Genomic DNA, 24532 nt, shown 5'->3' with positions numbered 1-24532 from the left:
AAGTGAATAGCTCGGACCAGCTCAAATCTCTCAAAAGCTTTTTTTACTGCCTGTGTGTTTGCTGTGACAGCACTGACTGCATTACAATCACAGTCCCTTATTCATGTTCCAACGCTGTAGGAGGGCTGAGGGTTCACTGAGAGCAAAAGTCCTTACTGTACCCAAACTGCTCCTTGTTCTGGATAAGTAAACACGTGTAAATCAGATACAAATAATTGAAATATCATCAAACATGACAACAGTTGCTGTACTGTACTGACTCTGCAACATTGCTGTCCTTGAATGGAGGTTTGCTTATCTGTCAGTCTGTCACTACCCGTTAAGGCTTCCCCACCCACAGCCACACTGTTGTACAGAGCCCAACACAACCCTGTCTCACCTCTCCCTCGCTTCACTAGCAGTGCTCAACAAGCGTCTCTTTCTTCCACCGGCTTACAAAGGGCCGCATTCATGATATAGAGAGAGAGCTTCACACCAGCACTGTTTCCTAAGTGATAAACGGTCAACAAACTGAATGCCAGTTCCATGGTGTGACTACAGTACGTGTGTGTGTGTATGTGTGTTTGTGTGTGTGTGTGTGTGTGTGTGTGTGTGTGTGTGCATGCGTGCATATTCTTTTTAAGGAACTCAGTCGAGCTTACAACTTACTCTTGATAATAGTAACAGTAGAATGCATAAGGTGCCATTTCTAAATTGTGTGTAGTACATAGTGCATCATCAGTTTTCCTCTTGTCATGTCAGACCTTAGAGAGCTATTTATAACTTGTCAGAAATGTCCAGATCAACCAGCGCATGTCAGCGAATGTTTTTTTAGCTAGGTTTTTTAGCCTGTTGATTTTGTTGTAATGTTTGAGTCACTCAGATATAACATGAACACACATAAGACATGGCAAAACGTGTAGAAATACAGGAAATTAGCTTTAAAACTGCAACATGTTCTCTCTGCCAACAAGAGGGGGGGGGGGTGAAAAGTTTGTGTCATAGACAGTACTTGTGCACATAGAGGGAAGGAGAGACATGTTCCCCAATGATGGAAGGGGGGCCAGAATGAATGTTTGGGATCCACTGACTTGAGCTTGGAAGCTCAGGGGTGGGGGAACTCCCACTGTTCATCTGGGTCTCCTGTGCTGCTTATGGTAACTGAACGCGTGCTGAAAAACAATTAATTCAGCCCCTGGGTTAGCAGAGCTTCCTCCCTGGGCTCGGTGGTGACATGAGAGGACTTATAAACCAGTTGCCGCACTCCCTCCATCCTCCTGTGACCCGAGCTTACTCCACTGGCACGGCAATAGCTCCATTAGGGTGGCAGAGCTGCAGCCTGCCACAGCACAGCAACAAACACAACACAACAAACCCTTAAACTCCTCTGAACTCCCTCTTTCAAGACCCTTCTCCCAGACGTCAACAAGGGTTTGACTTTTTGTGATGTGAGAAGGATAAACACAGTTAGATGTGATAGATGTCTGAGCAGTGCTAAAATAAGAAGACCTCTCTTCATGGAGTCTGTCACCTGAAAAAGCCAATAAAAGCCTTCTCCCCTGAGGAGAGCTCCTTTGTGGGTGGCTAGCTGATACTACTGCAAATTCTTAGAGGGCTCTAAAAAGACCAATAAAGGGAAGAGTGAGTACGGTAAGTAGCAGACTTTGAGGAGAAGGGAGGGGGGGAGAAGGGGGGCAGTGAGAATAGCAGGATAAATCCCTTTAGTAGGTAGTGTACAGTATGAGCCCTGGGATTATTTCCTTGGCTCTAGTCTATCAGGCCACATGTTTCCATACTGATAAGAAAATGAAATCCATGACAACGCCGGTGCTCAGTCCATTCATAGGCAGCTGGGAGAGGTTCTGGCTAAACATAAGAGATGACTGTCATAAGAGATGTTCTGCTCTGGACAGAGACCACACAGTGCTAGACTGTGTGGTCTGTGTGTGCATGTCATTTATTGATATAGAGTTTATTCTGTTAGACAGTATTCTTTTGAAAACATAATTACAAGATTGTAGGAGGGTTTTTTCTACCTCAAAACAAGTTTTCAAGAAGAATACTTAATTCAGTCAGGAGAGAGGAGAACCTCACCACAAGCACAACCCTGACACCTGCTGAACTCCCACTATATGTTACTTGACATGTTACCTTTGTTGGCATTTTATACTTTTCATATTACCTTTATTTAACTAGGCAGGTCAGTTAAGAACAAATTCTTAATTTCAATAACGGCCCCTGTTCAGGGGCAGAACGACAGATTTGTACCTTGTCAGCTCGGGGATTTGAACTTGCAACCTTCCGGTTACTAGTCCAACTCTCTAACCACTAGGCTACCCTGCCACCCAATATCATTAGAGAACATGAAGCATTAGCTTAGTACAAATTGAGATGCAGCTGCATGAGAGGTGATGTCTGTCCATCAATTAGTCAGTCATGTATTTCAGGCTAAATGACTCAGCAGACTGTCATTATTAATAGCTTTGTCATTAATGAGGACATGCTAATGTGATTTCCAGGGCAGGTTAATAATGACTTCCACAGATCTAATTGAGGTCAATATGAAGCATGATTCCTATTCCTGTCAGTATAAAGCCAACATAGAGACAACCTCTGGAAGGGGTTGTCTTTGCCCAACAGCCAGAGCAGAATGCATACTGAAGCCATGACAAAACCCATGTATTTACAATGAAATATGTTATTATTCAAATGAAAACAAAACTACTGAATTAGTCGTTAATTTCTTCATTCTCTCTGGTAACGAAAAAAATATTTGAAATATGTCTCCAAATGCAACATATTTTTTCTTGAAATCCAATACTTTATAAAATCTCTAGAATTAGTTAATAACAATAAAAGCACTGTATTATTACAACTCTTTCATAGGTTTGTACAACTGTAAAGAGTTTCTTGGGCATCAGCTTTTGTGGGTTAGATAACAGGCTCAAAATGGTCTGAAACTCGTCAGTCTATTCTTGTTCTGAGAAATTAATGTGAGACATTGCCAAAAAACTGATGATCTCATACAACACTGTGTACTACTCCCTTCACAGAACAGTGCAAACTGGCTTTAACCAGAATAGAAAGAGGAGTGGGATGCCCCGGTGCACAAATGAGCAAGAGGACAAGTACATTAGAGTGTCTAGTTTGAGAAACAGACACCTCACAAGTCCTCAACTGGCAGCTTCATTAAATAGTACCCGCAAAACACCAGTCTCAACGTCAATAGTGAAGAGGCGACTCCGGGATGCGGGCCTTCTAGGCAGAGTTGCAAAGAAAAAGCCATATCTCAGACTGGCCAATAAAAAGATGGCAAAAGAACACAAACACTGGACAGAGAAACTCTGAGTCTGACTGGCACTGGCAGGAGTATGGGGTAACGTTAGTTTCAGCATGGTGAGGGTGAATTCAATTATTCAACATCTTGCTAGATAGCTAGCTAGCTAGCCATCTGCAGCCACATATTGACTACCTAGCAACATGACATCATTTCTCATTTCTGGAGGCAGTGGAAATGCAATTTGAGCTAGCCCACCAAGACCAGCCCATCCTGGGTTGACTTCAAAGTGCCAATGGAAGCTGGGCTTAATGGGCCATATAGCTGGGAGGAAGTCCCTCAGACAGAGAACACAATAACAAGTTCTAAAGTTCCAATGGGTCTCCTTCACACAGAAAGGTGAACCATTGGAGGTGTGGTGTGGGAAGATAGCCTAACCAAATTGATATTACCAGTTTGTCTTGCCTAAACTAAAGTAAAAGTGTGTAAAAGCAATGATGAAGCGGAGCGGCACACTGTCAAAAACAGCAGGTTTTTGTCCCTCACACTGTCAGACTCTTGGTTGTTAACAAAGTGTGACAACTTTTTCCTTGACGTGTCCCAGACTTATAATGACAGGCCTTATCAGCAGTCCTCCAGTCCCAGCCTCCTCTGATGTTCTCTGTGGCCTGATACAGACAGACAGAGACATAGTCCAGATCACCTCCTGTGCCCTCTGGCCCTGCACTGAAGGGCAACTCATCTCAGACACAGATTGAAGCTTTGTTCAAGTATTGGATAGACACTGCATAGTACTGTATATGGCCAGATAAACAAAGAGGGGGGTGTCAACAGAAATATAGAGAGAGAGAAAGAGAGAGGGGGGAGGTAGATGGAGAGAAAGGGGGAAAGTGCATGTGAGGGGACCGAATGCTCATTGCTCACAGCAAACAACTAAATTGAATGGCTCAATGAACTGAGGCCCATACAAACACTCACTGTCACACACACACATCTCACAGAGCATCACTTAGCCTACACAAATGCATACACCCATAAACACAAGAACACACCCACCCATATGCAAACACACTAACCTGCTAACCTGTTAGAAGATAGATGAAGTAAGAAAATCACACTTTGAGGAATCTTACATACAAGACTGCAAAGCTGAGTTCACACTGGCAACTGAATCTCAAAACCTCTGTCTTAGCCTACACACAGTCTAGTTTCTAGTCTTAACCATAGCCATGGTTCAGTAGGTCCCTACATGGTTAGTGTCAGTGGGATTCACTTCAACAGACCACGGCTTGAGACCACCTCTTACTTTGATCTATTAATTCAAGTATGCAGAGTGTCAAATTCAATTGATACAACAAAGACCAAGCTGTGTTTTATCCAAAACAAGAGCCAGCAGGCCTAAACAGTAGCCAAGCTGTACTGGTCCGGAACACCATTTACCCTCCCTCAAACCATGCATCTCACTTCGGTTACTTAACACGCAAAAAAGTGTAACAGATTGTTTTCCGTGTGTTCGCATACCAATTTAATAAAGACATGTTGAATCCCAAATACAGTGATGTATTGTTCTGTGAAATTCCCCTCCACCAGAATAGCGATGATACAACAGAATAAATCAGTGGAGTAAGGTCTGTGGGAGAAGGGACACTGATATCATTTAGATTTATTTGTGATGACTCACCAACTGTGAATTTAGCACTTGGTATGAATCATTCCATTGGTTATCACCCTGATAGCACTGCTAAAGAGGGGGTGTATTTCAAAAGCAGAAATATGTTTTTAATAATGCATGAAACTCCCTGCTAATGGGCACAGTGGAACCGATCAAAGGCCTATCCAGGGGGTGTCAGGCTCCACTGTGCCCACAGGCATACCTTCAGGAGGAGCCATGCACAGAGAAAGTATCAAACAGCAAATTACCCAGCTTTGATTCTACTCCTCAGGCTGCACAGAAGACATTATAGAACAAAGTTGCAGGTCTCCTGTGAAAGCAGCAGTTTCACTTGTGGCATCAGCTAGACGGCTGCAGCACACAGGGCATGTTCACAGACAGACAGAACTATGGAAACCCATCACAACAGCTCTAAGCTGTTCCTCCCCACAAACCCAATAAATAAGTTTGTCAGAGAGGCAATTGTTTCCAAACAGGTGCATGAACAATTTCACCAAAGGGGGTAGGCAATACAAGGTATAGTGGGAGCTTTATCCCTCACACAGGGTTATCAGAATTATCTGTTGATTCATATGCCATTTAGAGCACAGGAGAGAAGGAAATATGTCACTTCTATGCAATGCTGCTCTTCCTCTCACATCTGTTCAGAATTTTTCAGAATCACAGAGTACATAAATTAAAGTCGATTAATGCTGTGTTAGCACATTTAGTATAGATCCAAGGGTAGATAAGTACATCAATAATTGAGAGCTGAATTTAAATTGTACAAACTTAGAGCTGCAAAGAACTTAAAGATGCTGTTGCAAATGCCTGGAGAAACCGACGTTCTTTTGTGAAACCAAGGTTCTGTAAGTAAATGAAAATATCATTTTCTGTATAGCAATAGATATTACAGACAGTAGTTCTTGCTCTTGTGAGTGAGGAGTGCAAGGCACTGTTGAGACTTGTAGCTCAAGCCTACACTTTGAGTTCAGTACAGTTCAATGTGACTGTGTGACAGTGGATGGAGAAGGCACTCTTACCTGCCCTGGGGCTTTGGTCTTGTTATTGTTGTTGCTGCAGGAGGACAAGTTGACATCCTCGTGAACTCGGTCCAGAAGCCAAAGCAGGAACTCCAGGGCGTCATGTTGTGAGTTTCCTCGGAATTGGGATCCATACTTGGATACTATACTCTAGAGAGGAAAAGGAGAGTCACATGGTCAATGAAGGAGTCCATGTAAAACTGTATTGTAAACATTGGTGAATTAGTGCGTCTTCAATGGACAGAGAAAACAGATTAGCTGACTGTTGTTTTAAAATCATTACATTGATGTAATTCAAGATGAATGTACTATAACCACACAGTGTGCTTTTGAAGTAAAGACTTGCCTAAATGCATGAATAACCTTCTGCTGTCCGGATAATCCGGACATTTTGCATAAGAGTGGAAAGCTAAAACAGCAGTGGGATAATTCAGATCCAAATCTGACAGCTTGTTAGGATTTGAGATGTGACGGGAATACCCAAATTGCATTACCAAAAGCTATTGGTTTGATTACTGCCATTCCCGCTTCCATAGAAACATGAAACAAACAGTGCGATACTAACTGGCCAACTGAGGTGTGTAGGACCCTATATAATCAATTACATTTTTTGCCAAATTCTATTTGTTTTTTTCTCAAATTCCGTTTTCTCAGTTTGGTTTTTCCAGGTTTCTGTTTTTCCCTAGTTTTTTCACGTTTTCACTCTCAAAATATATTTTTGTTGATAGAAAAACAACAACATTATATGTTTTAGGTCCACACTAATGCTTAAACCACATCAGGAGACCACTTTTGAGGTCTGGGAAAAATATATTACATTTACATTTTTGGGTGTAGATACCCTTTTATTTATTGCACAGCAACACTGTTTGGTTAGTGGTGTTTCTGGAACACACATGTGATTGCAGAGTTTGTTAAACAAATCACCACTGGATTGATGCAGATAATCATGATATCATTCTGCCAGGTAGGTATAGGCTTATAGGTAGGTATACATTTTTAAGGAAAATACGAATCACTGATGCATTTTGTTCATGTCTTTACACCATAGTGCCCTCAGAGCTCATCACTAAGCTAAGGACCCGGACACTAAACACCTCCCTCTGCAACTGGATCCTGGACTTCCTGACGGGCCGCCCCCAGGTGGTAAAGGTAGGCAACAACATATCTGCCATGCTGATCTTCAACACGGGGGGGGGGCTCTCGAGATTGTGTGCTTAGTCCCCTCCTGTACTCCCTGTTCATCCATGACTGCGCATTCAAGCACGACTCCAACACCATCATTAAGCTTGCAAACGTCACAACGGTGGTAGGCCTGATCACAGACAACGATGAGACAGCCTGTAGGGAGGAGGTCAGAGACCTGGCCGTGTGGTGCCAAGACAACAACCTCTCCCTCAACGTGATCAAGACAAAGGAGATAATCGTGGACTACAGGAAAAGGAGGATTGAGCACTCCCCCATTCACATCGATTGGGCTGTAGTGGAGCAAGTCGAGAGCTTCAAGTTTCTTGATGTTCACATCACCAACAAACTATCATGGTCCAAACACACCAAGACAGTTGTGAAGAGGGCACAACAATGCCTATTCCCATTCAGGAAACTGAAAATATTTGGCATGGGTTCTACAGCTGTACCATCGAGCGCATCCTGGCTGGTTGCATCATCACCCGGTATGGCAACTGCTCCGCCTTCGACCGCAAGGCGCTGTGGAGGGTAGTGCGTACGGCCCAGTACATCACTGGGGCCAAGCTTCCTACCATCCAGGACCTCTATACCAGGGTTGTGTCAGAGGAAGGCCCATAAATGTTTTAAAGACTCCAGTCACCCTAGTCATAGACTGTTCTCTCTGCTAATGCATGGCAAGCGGTACCGGAGCGCCAATTCTAGACCCAAAAGGCTCCATAACAGCTGCTATCCCAAAGCCATAAGACTACTGAACAGTTAATTGAATGGCTACCCCCCCTTTTTATTTTGTATTGACGCTGCTGCTACTTGCCGTTTATTATTTATGCATAGTCATTTCACCATTACCTACATGTACATATTACCTCAATTACCTCGACTAACCTGTACCCCCACACATTGACTCTGTACCAGTACCCCCCTGTTTATAGCCTCGTTCTTTTTTTGTTACTTAAAAAAAAAAAAAACTATTTAACTCTTATTTTTCTAAAAACTGCATTGTTGGTTAAGGGCTTGTAAGTAAGCATTTCACAGTAAGGTCTACACGTGTTCTATTCGGCGCATGTGACAAATACAATTTGATTTGATTTATGATATGTCTGATGTGTCTGTTGGTCCACCTGTGGCTGCACACAGCATCCCTTCTTCAGGAAGCTCAGCTGTAGGCCTAATTCCTGTAGCACAGCCCCCACAGTGGACCCACAGCGGGTCAATCATTGCCTCAAGCCCTATGTCTGTCTCCACAGAATGCAGAACAGAGGGATTCTTGAATTGCACATTTTCCCTAATGCTCTTCACGCTTCCCTCGTCGTCCACTGTCTGAGACAAAGCTATTTAAGGTGCCGGGCAGAAAATCCTCAAATGCTGCTGAGCCCAATCAGAGCTGAACTTGGATGCCTCCCACTGAACCCCATAATGAGTTCGCTGACTCATATTCAGTTATTCAGAAACATTTGTCTCAACACCACACACACACACACACACACACAACTATAGTACTAGTGTTACCCAAACTTAACTGACAGATATAAAGACCGTTCTTTTGACATTTAAGAAAGAAACATCAAATGAAATACGTCTGCCACAAAAAAAGTAGGTTGAGGAATACTTAAGCCCACATGGAACACAATGTAAGTTGAAATCTGTGGTTTAAGACTGAGTGGCACACGACTCAATTACGCTGGAATTAACCGGCTGAACCGCAGCTGGCAGCCTAAAGGAGCCTCAGCAGTGAAGAGAGATTATGGAGAGAACAGCAGCCTGTGATCACTGCCTAATAATCCCTGGTATCTAACAGACATACTGTATGACTCTATCATACAGTATAGTAGGTCTCGCTATCATTGGTACAACCTGTATAGTAACACACTGTGTGTGGGAGGTACTGCTTACTGGACCTATCTTCAAAGTAGTTGCTCAGCGGAACATTGTACAAAGTGAACACACATTCATAAACAGAGAGCAAAGTGATTATTGGGATGTGTCAAAGCAAAAGTAGGAGTAGAAGAGAGTAGTCTCCGAATGCTGTCTGAAAGTGTGCCTCTTCCTACAGTGTCTATTTTTAGTCAAAGACAAAGTCAGGTGAGAAGTATCACACTGTTCAGGTCCTTACACACAATTACAAAAAATGTGGACAACAAAAATAAAACATCACAATCACAGGGCCAGAACTCAGACTGTTCAGACAAATCCATTGTCTGGTTGTCCCTGTGCCAGCAGCAAGTCTGTCCCTTTTGTGTCAAGAAAGAACAGCATGACATAATGGCCTCTTGGAGACTGGCAGCACAGTTTAGGGAAACAAGATAGCCTTCATGTAATAGATTTTCTCATTGTACTGCTTTACACTACTTTAAATATATTGCATGGAAGGCAATGCACAATTGAGGTAGCAAGATGAAAGACCTATATCGATGTTGTACGACTCGTTTTGTTGTGTTCTACATAGCCTAAGTAAGTCTGATGGCAGTGTACAGACAATAAAGATTTTAATTCTTGACATACTTTAAATTAACTCTCCAAGGCAGTTTCCAGAAATAAGCTCTCTGTGGACACATAATGCTACAATTACAAGCTGCTGTTACAGTGGCAAATCTCCCATGGTAATTCTAGTTATCTTCATCAGTGTCTCTGAATGTGATAATTGCGTCATATAAATAATACTGTAGATAAGGTAGATAAGGTATAGTTCTCTCTGTGGTGTCCACAATGGCCATTTTGACCTAATTACGTATAACTCTGGACTGTGTAATATGTGTGTATGATTAATGCTCTGGTTTATGAGGTACCTGACTCTAACTGACAATTAATATGGACCAGTCCCACCAGTCATATAAATAGGACCACTGCTAGGGCTTTTTACATTAGATGACTACATTAGATGACCTCTGAATGTTGGTATGCACTGCCTCTTTCTCTGCAGTGTCATCATCAAGCAAATGAAGCATGATAATGATAATAGTGGGTGCTGGTACTGTAAAACTCTGCTGGAAAAATAATGTGACATATACTGTATGGGACCCCTAGTTTGGGGAGCGCCCGTGGGGTGGGGGGTGATATAATATACTAGCCTAAACAATATATACTGACAAAAGCACATACTACAGGTCACGGAAAGACCTACAGTTGAATGTTTTATTTTTTACATTTTGTTTGGGGGGGTAACTGTGAGGTAACTGTTTTTAGAAGGACATTCTATTCCAAAATAAATTAAAATTCTAAAATTGATTTCCCCACTCCGGAAATGAGCCCAATAACATATCGGTCCATATTACCAGGCAGGTGTGTTATTTAGCAATAAGCATTGTCACCTGATGTAGCCCACCTGATGCTAACTCTTAGATCTAAACATCTTGTTGCCAGTTAGGAACATATTGATGACTTTAATGCCCCCCAAAAAATTCCACTGGCCAAGGATCATGTTACACCTGACCCGTGTTACATTTAGCCCCAATCTTATGCATTCAACGCCATTAGCGAGCTCTGACGAGCATAAACCATGGCGCTGATAAATATATGGTTCTAAAATAGTGCATTTTACACATTTTGGGGATTGAGAAATAAGTGTAGTAACACTAGAACGCTCTGTGATCCTCCACTATTTACAGTGGCCATCATAACTGCTTTCAAATGTGGCTTTTCCCGCGACTGTATTAAGAATGTTGTACAATGACTGGGCATCCATGTGTCTCTCCCTGTGCAGCACTCACAATTTGAGTGCTCAAGAGGAATTTTACTTTCTCGCATAGAATGTGACAGGCTGAACAATTGAATAGGTAAACTATTCTACTATTGGGTTGTGTGATTTTGCAGTAGCTTACTCATGTTTTTGGTTGTGGAAAATTAAAATGTGGACAAGACATTTTTCATTATATAATTCAAAATTAGGGAGAGTTGTCATGCCCATAGAGGGCACAGGTGCATGTACCCCCACAGATTTGTCTTATTTATATATAATATTATTATTATTATTTAAAAAAAATAATACTACTAGCCACCTAGCGATGTTATGCCCAGATAAGTTCCTAATCTCACAACCTCATAACTAGCTAAAATAAACCATTTCAGGCTATCAATCAAGTTAGAGTAGCTAGCTGGCATGCCTTTAGAAAAGCAAGCAATTACTATATGTCCTGAATAAGACTCACATTACTTTCAATCTTTAACCCACATTTTTGCAGAGATGCAGAAAAGCATATTTAGTTTCTTAATAACAAAAACTGTCAGGAGGATACAGACAGCTCAAGAGGTAACCTATGTTTAGATATGCTAATTAATTACTATGGTTCTAGATTGCAGCAAAAAGCTGTTTTAGGTGTTTGAAAAATGCTAAATTCTCCAATTTCAGGACAGGGACATGTCCCCAATACGGATCAAAGGTCCCGGGTCTCATTTGAATCATAGGCGCCGGATGTCGGACTCGGCGGGACCCGGCCCAATTAAACCCCTGTGTACGCCTGAAGAGAAGATTTACAGAACAAGAACAAGTGTCATCTCCCTGTGACTTCACTGAGTCATTTAACTTCATATTTAATGTCCTGAAATCAAAAGCTCTGCCAGATCAAATAGCCTAATCATTAAAATGCCTACATGGAGACCTCAAATATTGACAAATCCTTGGAAGCCAGAGTCACTGTCACAGTGAAGAGTCATCACACAAGAGTCATCACACAAACATGTCAAAAGTCTAAACTGATTTAGCCTTCAATCATGACCAGATCGTCCATCTGCTCTGTAGAGAGGGAGGGAGGACTGAATTCCAGCTCAAGAAGCATTTATCACTCCCTCCCTACCCTCCCTGACCCCTGTCCTAGGCCTCTCCCATGTTATTGAAACCTATATACTAGCTGTTGAGTAACTGTTTGAGTTTCTGTTTTCAAACCTTCGATGGCCCCTCTATGCAAACAGTGAAATCCACCAGGAGGGATTCAGAGAATGCACTAGGACAAACAGATCAGATACTCTTTAAAACACACATCTGATTCTGATCCCAGAGCAGGTAGAATGAAGCCCTCAGATCAGAGGACAGTGACAGGTAGGACATGATGAAGGGGAAGAATGTATATAAAGTCACGGACACAGTACTTAACCATCGATACAACATTTAAGTAACCCTCCCCCGACAGCGTCAGTCCTGCAAGGTGCTACTGGAATGTGGCTCAGTGCCAGTCATCCTGTGGTAGCTACCTATTTGTTTTATTTTTCTCCAGTCTGCGCCACCAACCTGCCTGAGAGGACACTGGGACAGATCACCATTTAATGGTAACTTTTTGCTTCTAATTAACTTCTTTGGGACTGGGGGGCAGTATTGAGTAGCTTGGATAAAAAGGTGCCCAGAATAAACTGCCTGCTACTTAGGCCTAAAAGCTAGAATATGCATATAATATGCATATAAGATTTGGATAGAACACACTCTGAAGTTTCTAAAACTGTTTGAATGATGCCTGTGAGTATAACAGAACTCATATGGCAGGCAAAAACCTGAGAAAAAATCCAACCAGGAAGTGGGAAACATTCAAGTCATTGCCTATCGAATATACAGTGTCTATGGGGTAATATTGCACTTCCTATGGCTTCCACTAGATGTCAACAGTCTTGCAGAGTGCCATGAGCTCAGTCTCGTGCGCTCCCGTGAGAGTTAGCTGCGTTCCATTGCATTTTTAAAGACAAAGGAATTCTCCGGTTGAAAGATTATTGAAGATTTATGATCAAAACATCCTAAAGATTGATTCTATACTTTTTTTGACATGTTTCTACGAACTGTAACATGACTTTCCGTCTGAACTTTCGCCTGGACCTGCCTGCGCCTCGTGAGTTTGGATTGTGTACTAAACACGCGAACAAAAAGGAGGTATTTGGACATAAAATATGGACTTTATCGAACAAAACAAACATTTATTGTGGAACTGGGATTCCTGTGAGTGCATTCTGATGAAGATCATCAAAGGTAGGGGAATATTTATAATGCTATTTCTGACTTCTGTTGACTCCACAACATGGCAGGTATCTGCATGGCTTGTTTTTGTGTCTGAGCGCCGTACTCAGATTATTGCATGGTTTGCTTTTTCCGTAAAGTTTTTTTGAAATCTGACACAGCGGTTGCATTAAGGAGAAGTAGATCTAAAATTCCATGCATAACACTTGTATCTTTTAGCAATGTTTATTATGAGTATTTCTGTAAATTGATGTGGCTCTCTGCAAAATCACCGGATGTTTTGGAACTACTGAACATAACGCGCCAATGTAATCTGAGGTTTTTGGATATAAATATTAACTTTATCGAACAAAACATACATGTAACATGAAGTCTTATAAGTGTCATCTGATGAAGATCATCAAAGGTTAGTGATTAATTTTATCTCTATTTCTGATTTTTGTGACTCCTCTCTTTGGCTGGAAAAATGGCTGTGTTTTTCTGTGATTAGGTACTGACCTAGCATATTTGTTTGGTGTGCTTTCGTCGTAAAGCCTTTTTGAAATCGGACACTGTGGCTGCATTTACAACAAGTATATCTTTAAAATGGTGTAAAATAGTTGTATGCTTGAGGAATTTTAATTATGGGATTTCTGTTGTTTTGAATTTGGCGCCCTGCAATTTCACTGGCTGTTGGCGAGGTGGGACACTACCGTCCCACATATCCCAGAGAGGTTAACCAAGGACCTCTCTTCTGAATTCACTCAAATACATTTTGCCTGCTTATAATGAGGCTTGAAAAGTAATCTCTTTCTGTCAAGCTGTTAGTCATTCTCACATTAGAGTTTACTTGGTGAATATTAGTGAATATTAGCCTGTAACTGAACAGCACAAATGTGTGCAACCACCGAATTGCTTTTGCTAATACATTGTGTTACATCATAAAGTTGACTTACATTCACTTTCATTTTCTCCTCCAAAATTGTGTTTGTTTATTTTTTTTATGGGATGTGACGCAAACACTTATCCACCTTCTTTGCTATTCCTTGTCTTTGCTATTCACTCTATCTCCTCCTACTCTGTCAGAGGCATGTGGAGTGACTGATAATAATGTTTGAGAACTCTGCTTTGAGATAATTACGAAGTGGGCCATTTAAATTACAAGGTAAGGTTTTTGATTGTTTATAGATGGCTGGTTGTTTTGTCTGATACTCCCATGGCCTAAGGGCTCAGACAGGGGCCTGACAGCTATCTGATTATCTCATGGTGCCTGTAGACTAGAGGTCGACGATTAATCGGAATGGCCGATTAAATAGGGCCAATTTCAAGTTTTCATAACCATAGGAAATCTATATTTTTGGACACCGATTTGGACAAATTAATATTATTGTTATTTTTTATAATATTTTTTTTACACCTTTATTTAATCTTTATTTAACTAGGCAAGTCAGTTAAAAACACATTATTATTATTTTTGTAAAATATTTTGTTGTTGAATTTTACCCCCTTTTTTCCCCCCAATTTCATGGTATCCAATTGTTAGTAGCTACTATCTTGTCTCATCGCTACAACTCCCGTACGGGCTCGGGAGAGACGAAGGTTGAAAGTCATGCGTCCTCCGATACACAACCCAACCAAGCCGCACTGCTTCTAAACACAGTGCACATCCAACCCAGAAGCCAGCCGCATCAATGTGTTGGAGGAAACACCATGCACCTGGCAACCTTGGTTAGCATGCACTGCGCCCGGCCCACCACAGGAGTCACTGGCGCGCAATGAGACAAGGAGACAAGGATATCCCTACCGGCCAAGCCCTCCCTAACTCGGACGATGTTATGCCAATTGTGCGTCGCCCCACGGACCTCCCGGTCAGGGGCAGAACGACAGATTTTTACCTTGTCAGTTCAGGGATTCAATCTTGCAACCTTACAGTTAACTAGTCCAACGCTCTAACCACCTGCCTCTCATTGTACTCCACGAGGAGCCTGCCTGTTACGCGAATGCAGTAAGCCAAGGTAAGTTGCTAGCTAGCATTAAACTTATCTTATAAAAAACAATCAATCAATCATAATCACTAGTTAACTACACATGGTTGAGGATATTACTAGTTTATCTAGCGTGTCCTGCGTTGCATATAATCGATGTGGTGTGTATTCGCGAAAAAGGACTTTCCTTGCTCCAATGTGTACCTAACCATAAACATCAATGCCTTTCTTAAAATCAATACACAGAAGTATATATTTTTAAACCTGCATATTTAGCTAAAAGAAATCCAGGTTAGCAGGCAATATTAACCAGGTGAAATTGTGTCACTTCTCTTGCGTTCATTGCACGCAGTCAGGGTATATGCAACAGTTTGGGCCGCCTAATTTGCCAGAATTTTACTTAATTATGACATAACATTGAAGGTTGTGCAATGTAACAGGAATATTTAGACTTCTGGATGTCACCTGTTAGATAAAATGCGGAACGGTTATGTATGTCACTGAAAGAATAAACGTCTTGTTTTCGAGATGATAGTGTAACGGATCTCGTCCTCCACTTTTGAGGAGGAGTAGCGAGAAGGATCGGAGGATCAATGCGCAGCGTGGTAATTGTCCATAATGTTTAATCAAACACAACAGAACACTGGAACAAAACAATAAACGTGAATAAACAAAACAGTGGTAACAAACACTGACACGGAAGACAAACACCCACAACTCAAAAGTGAAACCAGGCTCCCTAAGTATGATTCTCAATCAGGGACAACAATTGACAGCTGCCTCTGATTGAGAACCATACTAGGCCGAACACAGAAATCCTAAATTATAGAAAAACAAACATAGACAACCCACCCAACTCACGCCCTGACCATACTAAACAAAGACATAACAAAGTAACTAAGGTCAGAACGTGACAGATAGTTTCCGGATTCTACCATATTAATGACCTAAGGCTCGTATTTCTGTGTGTTATTATGTTATAACTAAGTCTATGATTCGATAGAGCAGTCTGACTGAGCGGTGGTAGGCACCAGCAGGCTCGTAAGCATTCATTCAAACAGCACTTTCGTGCGTTTTGCCAGCAGCTCTTTGCTGTGCTTCAAGCATTGCGCTGTTAATGACTTCAAGCCCATCAACTCCCGAGATCAGGCTGGTGTAACCGATGTGAAATGGCTAGCTAGTTAGTGGGGTGCACGCTAATAGCGTTTCAAACGTCACTTGCTCTGAGACTTGGAGTAGTTATTCCCCTTACTCTGCATGGTAACGCTGCGTCGAGGGTGGCTGTTATCGATGTGTTCCTGGTTCGAGCCCAGGTAGGGGCGAGGAGAGGGACGGAACCTATTCTGTTACACTGGCAATACTAAAGTGCCTATAAGAACATCCAATAGTCAAAGGTATATGAAATACACATGGTATAGAGAGAAATAGTCCTATAATTCCTATAATAACTACAACCTAAAACTTCTTACCTGGGAATATTGAGGACTCATGTTAAAAGGATCCACCAGCTTTCATATATGTTTTCATGTTCTGAGCAAGGAACTTAAACGTTAGCTTTCTTACATTGCACATATTGCACTTTTACTTTCTTCTCCAACACTTTGTTTTTGCATTATTTAAACCAAATTGAACATGTTTCATTATTTATTTGAGGCTAAATTGATTTTATTGATGTATTATATTAAGTTAAAATAAGTGTTCATTCAGTATTGTTGTAATTTGTCATTATTACATATAAATGAAAAAATCGTCCGATTAATCAATATCGGATTTTTTTGGTCCTCCAATAATCGGTATCGGCGATGAAAAATCATAATCGGTCGACCTCTACTGCAGACAGCTGTGGAATTACATAAAATACCGTTTTAGACGGCCAGACATGAACTCATGACCCTTCTGGTCACAGAGCCACAGCCAAGATGCACGCCTGTGTGTACTTAAACACAGGAAAGATCTCATCACATGCATTGAGTGTTTTTCATTACAGCTATCTTGAGTTCTCAACTATCTTGACTACATGAAGCCAGCTCAGATTTTTGTCCTCTCAACAACATATTAATCACAAGATAAGAAGGAAGTGGCTAAAGATGGAGAGGAGTTGGCAGGGTGTCCAAAGAAGAGTGAGATTGTGAGAAATAATTACTTTTTGGAGGAGAGGAACGGTCACACAGAACATTGGGTCAGACAGAAACCAAATAAACTAGTTAGGATTGATTCTCCTCTGAGACCTCTCTGGCAGGAGGTACAGCACTGACTGCACAATAAAGGTAATTCAATCTCTGGATGGTATTTTAGTCTGGTATTGTGGTTGGGTACTCTCAATGTGCCCCTCATTGACCACCACCCAGACAAAACTTCTCTAACTCCTGACCCCAGCTGTCTCAGCCTCCAGTATTTATGCTGCAGTAGTTTATGTGTCGGGGTGCTAGGGTCAGTCTGTTATATCTGGAGTATTTCTCCTGTCTTATCTGGTGTCCTGTGTGAATTTAAGTAGTGCTTTCTCTAATTCTCTCTCTCTCTCTCTCTCTCTCTCTCTCTCTTTCTCTCTTTCTCTCTCTCTCTCGGAGGACCTGAGCCCTAGGACCATGCCTCAGGACTACCTGGCCTGATGACTCCTTGCTGTCCTCAGTCCACCTGGCTGTGTTGCTGCTCCATTTTCAACTGTTCTGCCTGCGGCTATGGAACCCTGACCTGTTCACCGGACGTGCTACCTGTCCCAGACCTGCTCTCTAGAGACAGCAGGAGTGGTAGAGCTACTTTGAATGATCGGCTATGAAAAGCCAACTGACATTTATTCCTGAGGTGCTGACTTGTTGCACCCTCGACAACTACTGTGATTATTATTCTTTGACCCTGCTGGTCATCTATGAACATTTGAACATCTTGGCCATGTTCTGTTATAATCTCCACCCGACACAGCCAGAAGAGGACTGGCCACCCCTCATAGCCTGGTTCCTCTCTAGGTTTCTTCCTAGGTTCTGGCCTTTCTAGGGAGTTTTTCCTAGCCACCGTGCTTCTACACCTGCATTGCTTGCTGTTTGGGGGTTTAGGCTGGGTTTCTGTACAGTGCTTTGAGATATCAGCTGATGTAAGAAGGGCTTTATAAATACATTTGATTTTATTTGAACTCCTATACTTCCAGTACATTACACTGAGCTTGAGGCAAAGTGATTGAGCCCCTGGCTTTGCACAATGCAGGGTGAAGGTGTGCCTCTAGTTACGCTTATACCTCTTCTCCTCACAGAGCAATTAGCATTTCCCATAATAAATCCATTGTGAATGTATTGTCCTACTCCTTATCATCTTCTCTTTATCTGGCCTTGAACTATATGGGAGCTTAGCACTGCAGGCGCGGGAGTGTGATAATTGTTTTTTCCTCCTCTTTAGCGTGGGAAGGGTGGAAAAGCCTGAGGGGAAATTGATACTGTCACCGCCTCCTGATCCACACTCAGATTCACTCTCAGATCCACTCTCAGATCCACTCTCAGATCCACTCTCAGATCCACACTCAGATCCACTCTCAGATCCACTCTCAGATCCACTCTCAGATCAACACTCAGATCCACTCATCAGATCCAAAATTAGATCCACTCTCAGATCCACTCTCAGATCCACTCTCAGATCCACACTCTCAGAACCACTCTGAGATCCACTCTCAGATCCAAACTCAGATCCACTCTCAGATCCACTCTCAGATCTACACTCTCAGATCCACTCTCAGATCCTTTAATGGAGAGTGTTCCTCTCAATAAACAGTATTCTCTATGGCAATGTTGCCTAACTAACATAATGAAGTGTGTCCAATTCAGAAACACTGTAAATGGTAGTGAGTCAGCCAGGTGCTCATCATCTCAGCGACTGTAATATTAAAACCCAGCATTCAAAGCCGCCATACCTGGAAAACACTCAATATGACACACCAGCTTTCAAAAGTCTGTTTAGAGTATAGTAAGTCCTTTGTTTATGTTCAAGGTTCTTCTGTGCTGTGACTGTCTGATGGAACAAAGTGCTAGCTCAGCACTCCAGACAGACACCTGGTAATCCCATGCCCTCAGACTCCAGTGACACACTGTGCCAGCCAGCCACCTCATTACTAAGTGGTGAACTAAAAGCCATCTGGGTAAACCCACAGACTATAAAAGCACTGGAGAGATGAACTCGAGTTCAGGGTAGTAGCAATTGAATTGGAGTTCAGGGTAGTAGCTATTGAACTGGAGTTCAGCGTAGTAGCTATTGAACTGGAGTTCAGCGTAGTAGCTATTGAACTGGAGTTCAGGGTAGTAGCTATTGAACTGGAGTTCAGGGTAGTAGCTATTGAACTGGAGTTCAGCGTAGTAGCTATTGAACTGGAGTTCAGGGTAGTAGCTATTGAACTGGAGTTCAGGGTAGTAGCTATTGAACTGGAGTTCAGCGTAGTAGCTATTGAACTGGAGTTCAGCAAAGTAGCTATTGAACTGGAGTTCAGGGTAGTAGCTATTGAACTGGAGTTCAGCGTAGTAGCTATTGAACTGGAGTTCAGGGTAGTAGCTATTGAATTGGAGTTCAGCGTAGTAGCTATTGAATTGGAGTTCAGGGTAGTAGCTATTGAACTGGAGTTCAGCGTAGTAGCTATTGAACTGTAGTTCAGCGTAGTAGCTGATGCACTGACTTATAAAGTAATCAAACCTGCCGAAAGAAATAAACAGGTTACCTATAGTCTAATAAATCTTATGAGCTCCAATGTCATGGATAGTGCTTCAGGCAGCATTTTTGGGAATATAAAATCAAATCAAATGTTATTTGTCACATGTTTCGTAAACAACAGGTGTAGACCAACAGTGAAATGCTTATTGACCAATATGATAACATTTTCTGTAAATCCCCTCAATATGTTAGGCAAATGTCACACAAATAGTTTTTTATCATGTTAGGAATGACAGCAGCATAGTTGTTTTATGTTGCGGTTTCAATCAAGGTGCAGTCAAGGTATACAGGGGCAGGAGCAAATGGAAATAAAGCAGTTATCTTCACCCCTGGCTCTCTGGTACTTAAAATAGCTTGCCCTGAGTTTATTACATAGAAAGTATATTGTTAGTACACAGGTATTAGAGCAACTAGATTTAATTATAGCCAACTATAGCCTACATAGAAAGTATATTATTAGTACACAGGTATAAGAGCAACTAGATTTAATTATAGCCAACTATAGCCTACCTTGAATTCCACTGACAGTTGAGGGATGTATTCCAGAGTCCAGAGTGCCCTAACAAGTGATGCCAACTGCTCAGTGACTTCACCTCTGGCATGCTGCGTGTCTTCACTTTTAACAATCCCATTAATTCTCCTTCGACTCAAATCCAATTTGTACCGCTCCAACCCGAGATACTCTGCGAGCAGGTCAGTGTTGCTCAAGCACTGGACCACGGCGTTCATGAAACAGGTGTTCCCATGATTTTTCAAGCCTAGAACACCTGGAATGTTGCCACCATAGCACCATAAAACCCTCTCTTTCACCGAGCAACGGGAAGAAGCTATCGAATTATTTTTAACAGAATCATCCCCGGCGACCTGGACATCCTCTTTGATATTTTCTGAGTTGGTACTGATGTTACAAGGTGTCCCGTCACGAAACCCTCCATCGTCATCCTCTGCGCCCTGAACTGCAACATCTCCAAAGTGGGTAAAAGTGCCCAAAGTTTTGATAATTTTATTTACAAAACTCCCCACCGACTTCAATGATTTCTTTCGAAAAAGCCGTCCATGTTTCTGTTTGTTTTCCTTGCGCGTTGCTGCCTTTGACGTGGCTTCATCCTTCATTCTGCAGTGTTTATCCATATCTTTATAATACTTTGCCGATGTTGGAGAATTCTGTAATTAATTTCGAGGCCAGTGTGCCACTTTTCTGCAGAGATTTCCCATCCGGATACCGTGAGGAGGACAGAACACCAGCGCACAGAGGTGAAACCATCGCGGAGCCATGGCACATCAACACATATCGACTCCGTGCAGCCGGTAAACGTCAAACATTTCATCACTTACTGAAACCCTTAATACTTGTTGACCAAATTACATGAGCTCCATCGATGTTCAACATTACCCTCGCCTTTTCTTGCCTCCTACTTGCAGCCTTTACGGGCATGTACACACGCACTTACCCATCGCTTCGAACTTCGTCTCGAAAGAGGCGTGTATTCATATGCGTAGTGTGTGACTATTCCCTCCCACTTTGATTCTAGTCCCTGTATCATCAAAGTAGTTTACACTGGCATAGTAGGCTATATAAACGCTGACTCACAAATTAATGTTTCCAGGTTTAACTTTTATTTTCATGAAAACAATCAAGTTGATGTTTCCAGGTTTAACTTTTATTGTCATGAAAACAATCAAGTTCATGTTTCCAGGTTGAACTTTTATTCTCATGAAAACAAACAGTTTTTCATGGTTGAATGTTGAAACAGTCATATTTTCTTTTTGGCAGGTTTTCTCTGTTAATATAAAATATATGGATTAGTCATGGACACGTTCTTGCATTTAGAACACACACACATATTAGCCAATCATACATTTCCCAATGTTTGGGAACCCCTGCTGTTTCAACCCACTGGCATGAAGGTCAGTGGTGAGGTGCTCACCTGAAGAGAGCAGTAACCAACCATACACAACAGATATAAGAATATGATGGAAAATAAGCAGACATATTTCAGTCAGGTTCATCTCAAACATGAACTTTATGGAGTTTGTTGGTTGGGGAAAAAAACAGTCTTTGCAAAAGCATAAGTGCACTCCTTTTACATTCACAACAATATCATTCAATACCTTGGAGAATGCCCTGGCAGAAATGGAGACCTTGTGAAATAATGTCTTGTTAATCTATACTCAGGCAATGAAATGGGAACACTAATAGGAGTGGGATCTTTAAAGGTCCAATGCAGCTTGTTCACCAGCTTGTCATCACCATTCACCACCTATGTGGAGACACAAAGCATACATTATTATGGGATATCAGTGTTTCATTTAGTCTGCTGTCAGTGCAGTAAAATGGGTACAGTACAGACTATCTCATCTTACAAAGGCTTGATGAATGATGTCTCTGAGAGACAAAGAAATGTTGTGGCCTGAGATTAAATTGAACTGTATAAACCATACATATGCTGTTTCTTAATTTGAGCCAGTTTCTCACAGCAGGAAAATAATCCTGCAGCAACAGGAAATATTAATTATTATGTGGATTATAAATAATGGATATTTTTCTAGGGGTTTGATACATTCTACATTAGCGTAAATCAAGTCTGAAACTATAAAGTGGAATATACAAACAAGATTTAAGGTAACGCATCTGTATCTGTCACAAACTGGTCTCCATCGAGGGTGATGTGCATTCCATTAATGGATCCTGAGAGGGACCCTTCTAGTTCTCGTAAGGCAAACCCGTCATACACCTCCCAATAGCCAATCCGTCTCAGAAAATATACAGTATGTTAAATATTACAGGCCTTGATGTGCAGTAAACAAGGATCGTAGAATAGTTGTGTGAAGAACTCTCATTAAACTTCAAAATGCATACAATCACAATGTATAAAATCCACCCAACAGTTTCCAAAAGTGCATGCTCATTATCTTTCAACCAGGATTATAATATACAGAGTCTTTCACAATGACCAGTATTCATTATTCAAACTTTTTAATTAATGCAAGTCTGTGTCAAAATCTCTCCTCCTGTTTAAAAATGTTTATAAGCAGATGTATTGTGCATGCCAGCATTTATTGGCTGGTAAATCATTTTGGGAGATTTAGAACTAAAGCCTCGACTTTCTCCTAATGAGTCCTTCACAGTATGCAAATAGAAACTGCTACCGTCTATCAAATAGTAAAATGCAGTGGTTAAAACATGGTTGTGTGGGAATGAGCCATAATCATCTCTGGGGTTGGCAGCTGTCTCCTTAGCCTCTCGGCCTCCGTTGCAACTGTTATTTGAAGTTATTTTTAGACCACAAATACCACATTTCCCTTTTAAAACGCAGGTGCCTTTCTATTTGTCCCTTGTTGAAAAATTCATTAACCTACAAAGAAGGAGCTCAGGAAAAGTGTAGATTTTACATCCTATGTGATTGTGCTCACCACTTTTCATGAAAAAACATGTGCTCCAGTAGTGTAGAGTTTAGACATACAGTGGGGAGAACAAGTATTTGATACACTGCCGATTTTGCAGGTTTTCCTACTTACAAAGCATGTAGAGGTCTGTAATTTTTACCATAGGTACACTTCAACTGTGAGAGACGGAATCTAAAACAAAAATCCAGAAAATCACATTGTATGATTTTTAAGTAATTAATTTGCATTTTATTGCATGACATAAGTATTTGATCACCTACCAACCAGTAAGAATTCCATCTCTCACAGACCTGTTAGTTTTTCTTTAAGAATCCCTCCTGTTCTCCACTCATTACCTGTATTAACTGCACCTATTTGAACTCGTTACCTGTGTAAAAGACACCTGTCCACACACTCAATCAAACATACTTCAACCTCTCCACAATGGCCAAGACCAGAGAGCTGTGTAAGGACATCAGTGATACAATTGTAGACCTGCACAAGGCTGGGATGGGCTACAGGACAATAGGCAAGAGGCTTGGTGAGAAGGCAACAACTGTTGGCGCAATTATTAGAAAATGGAAGAAGTTCAAGATGATGGTCAATCACCCTCGGTCTGGGGCTCCATGCAAGATCTCACCTCGTGGGCCATCAATGATCATGAGGAAGGTGAGGGATCAGCCCAGAACTACACGGCAGGACCTGGTTAATGACCTGAAGAGAGCTGGGACCACAGTCTCAAAGAAAACCATTAGTAACACACTACACCGTCATGGATTAAAATCCTGCAGCGCACGCAAGGTCCCCCTGCTCAAGCCAGCGCATGTCCAGGCCCGTCTGAAGTTTGACAATGACCATCTGGATGATCCAGAGGACGAATGGGAAAAGGTCATGTGGTCTGATGAGACAAAAATAGAGCTTTTTGGTCTAAACTCCACTCGCCGTGTTTGGAGGAAGAAGAAGGATGAGTACAACCCCAAGAACACCATCCCAACCGTGAAGCATGGAGGTGGAAACATCATTCTTTGGGGATGCTTTTCTGCAAAGGGGACAGGACGACTGCACCGTATTGAGGGGAGGATGGATGGGGCCATGTATCGTGAGATCTTGGCCAACAACCTCCTTCCCTCAGTAAGAGCATTGAAGATGGGTCGTGGCTGGGTCTTCCAGCATGACAATGACCCGAAACACACAGCCAGGGCAACAAAAGAGTGGCTCCGTAAGAAGCATCTCAAGGTCCTGGAGTGGCCTAGCCAGTCTCCAGACCTGAACCCAATAGAAAATCTTTGGAGGGAGCTGAAAGTCCGTATTGCCCAGCAACAGCCCCGAAACCTGAAGGATCTGGAGAAGGTCTGTATGGAGGAGTGGGCTAAAATCCCTGCTGCAGTGTGTGCAAACCTGGACAAGAACTACAGGAAACGTATGATCTCT

At 41.9% G+C, this 24532-nt stretch overlaps 1 protein-coding gene across 2 annotated transcripts in view; it reads right to left on the bottom strand.

The window, feature by feature from the left end:
• The window catches only part of LOC139421409 (ubiquitin carboxyl-terminal hydrolase 43-like), a 90727-nt gene extending 69531 nt beyond the window's left edge, over window positions 1-21196 (bottom strand). Inside the window, exons 1-2 of one of the 2 annotated variants that reach the window (XM_071172276.1) lie at window positions 20225-21196; window positions 5951-6100 (exon numbers count right to left, since the gene is read on the bottom strand). In XM_071172276.1, coding sequence (XP_071028377.1) covers window positions 5951-6100; window positions 20225-20845 — 771 coding nt within the window. In that variant the 5' untranslated portion in view covers window positions 20846-21196. The remainder of the gene's footprint in view (window positions 1-5950; window positions 6101-20224) is intronic. The other variant, XM_071172277.1, reaches the window with a different exon arrangement.
• Window positions 21197-24532: the final 3336 nt, after the last annotated feature.

The sequence above is a fragment of the Oncorhynchus clarkii genome, chromosome 12 (assembly GCF_045791955.1).
Source record: "Oncorhynchus clarkii lewisi isolate Uvic-CL-2024 chromosome 12, UVic_Ocla_1.0, whole genome shotgun sequence".
Taxonomy (NCBI): Eukaryota; Metazoa; Chordata; class Actinopteri; order Salmoniformes; family Salmonidae; genus Oncorhynchus; species Oncorhynchus clarkii.
This window is presented reverse-complemented; position numbering and strand designations above follow the sequence as displayed.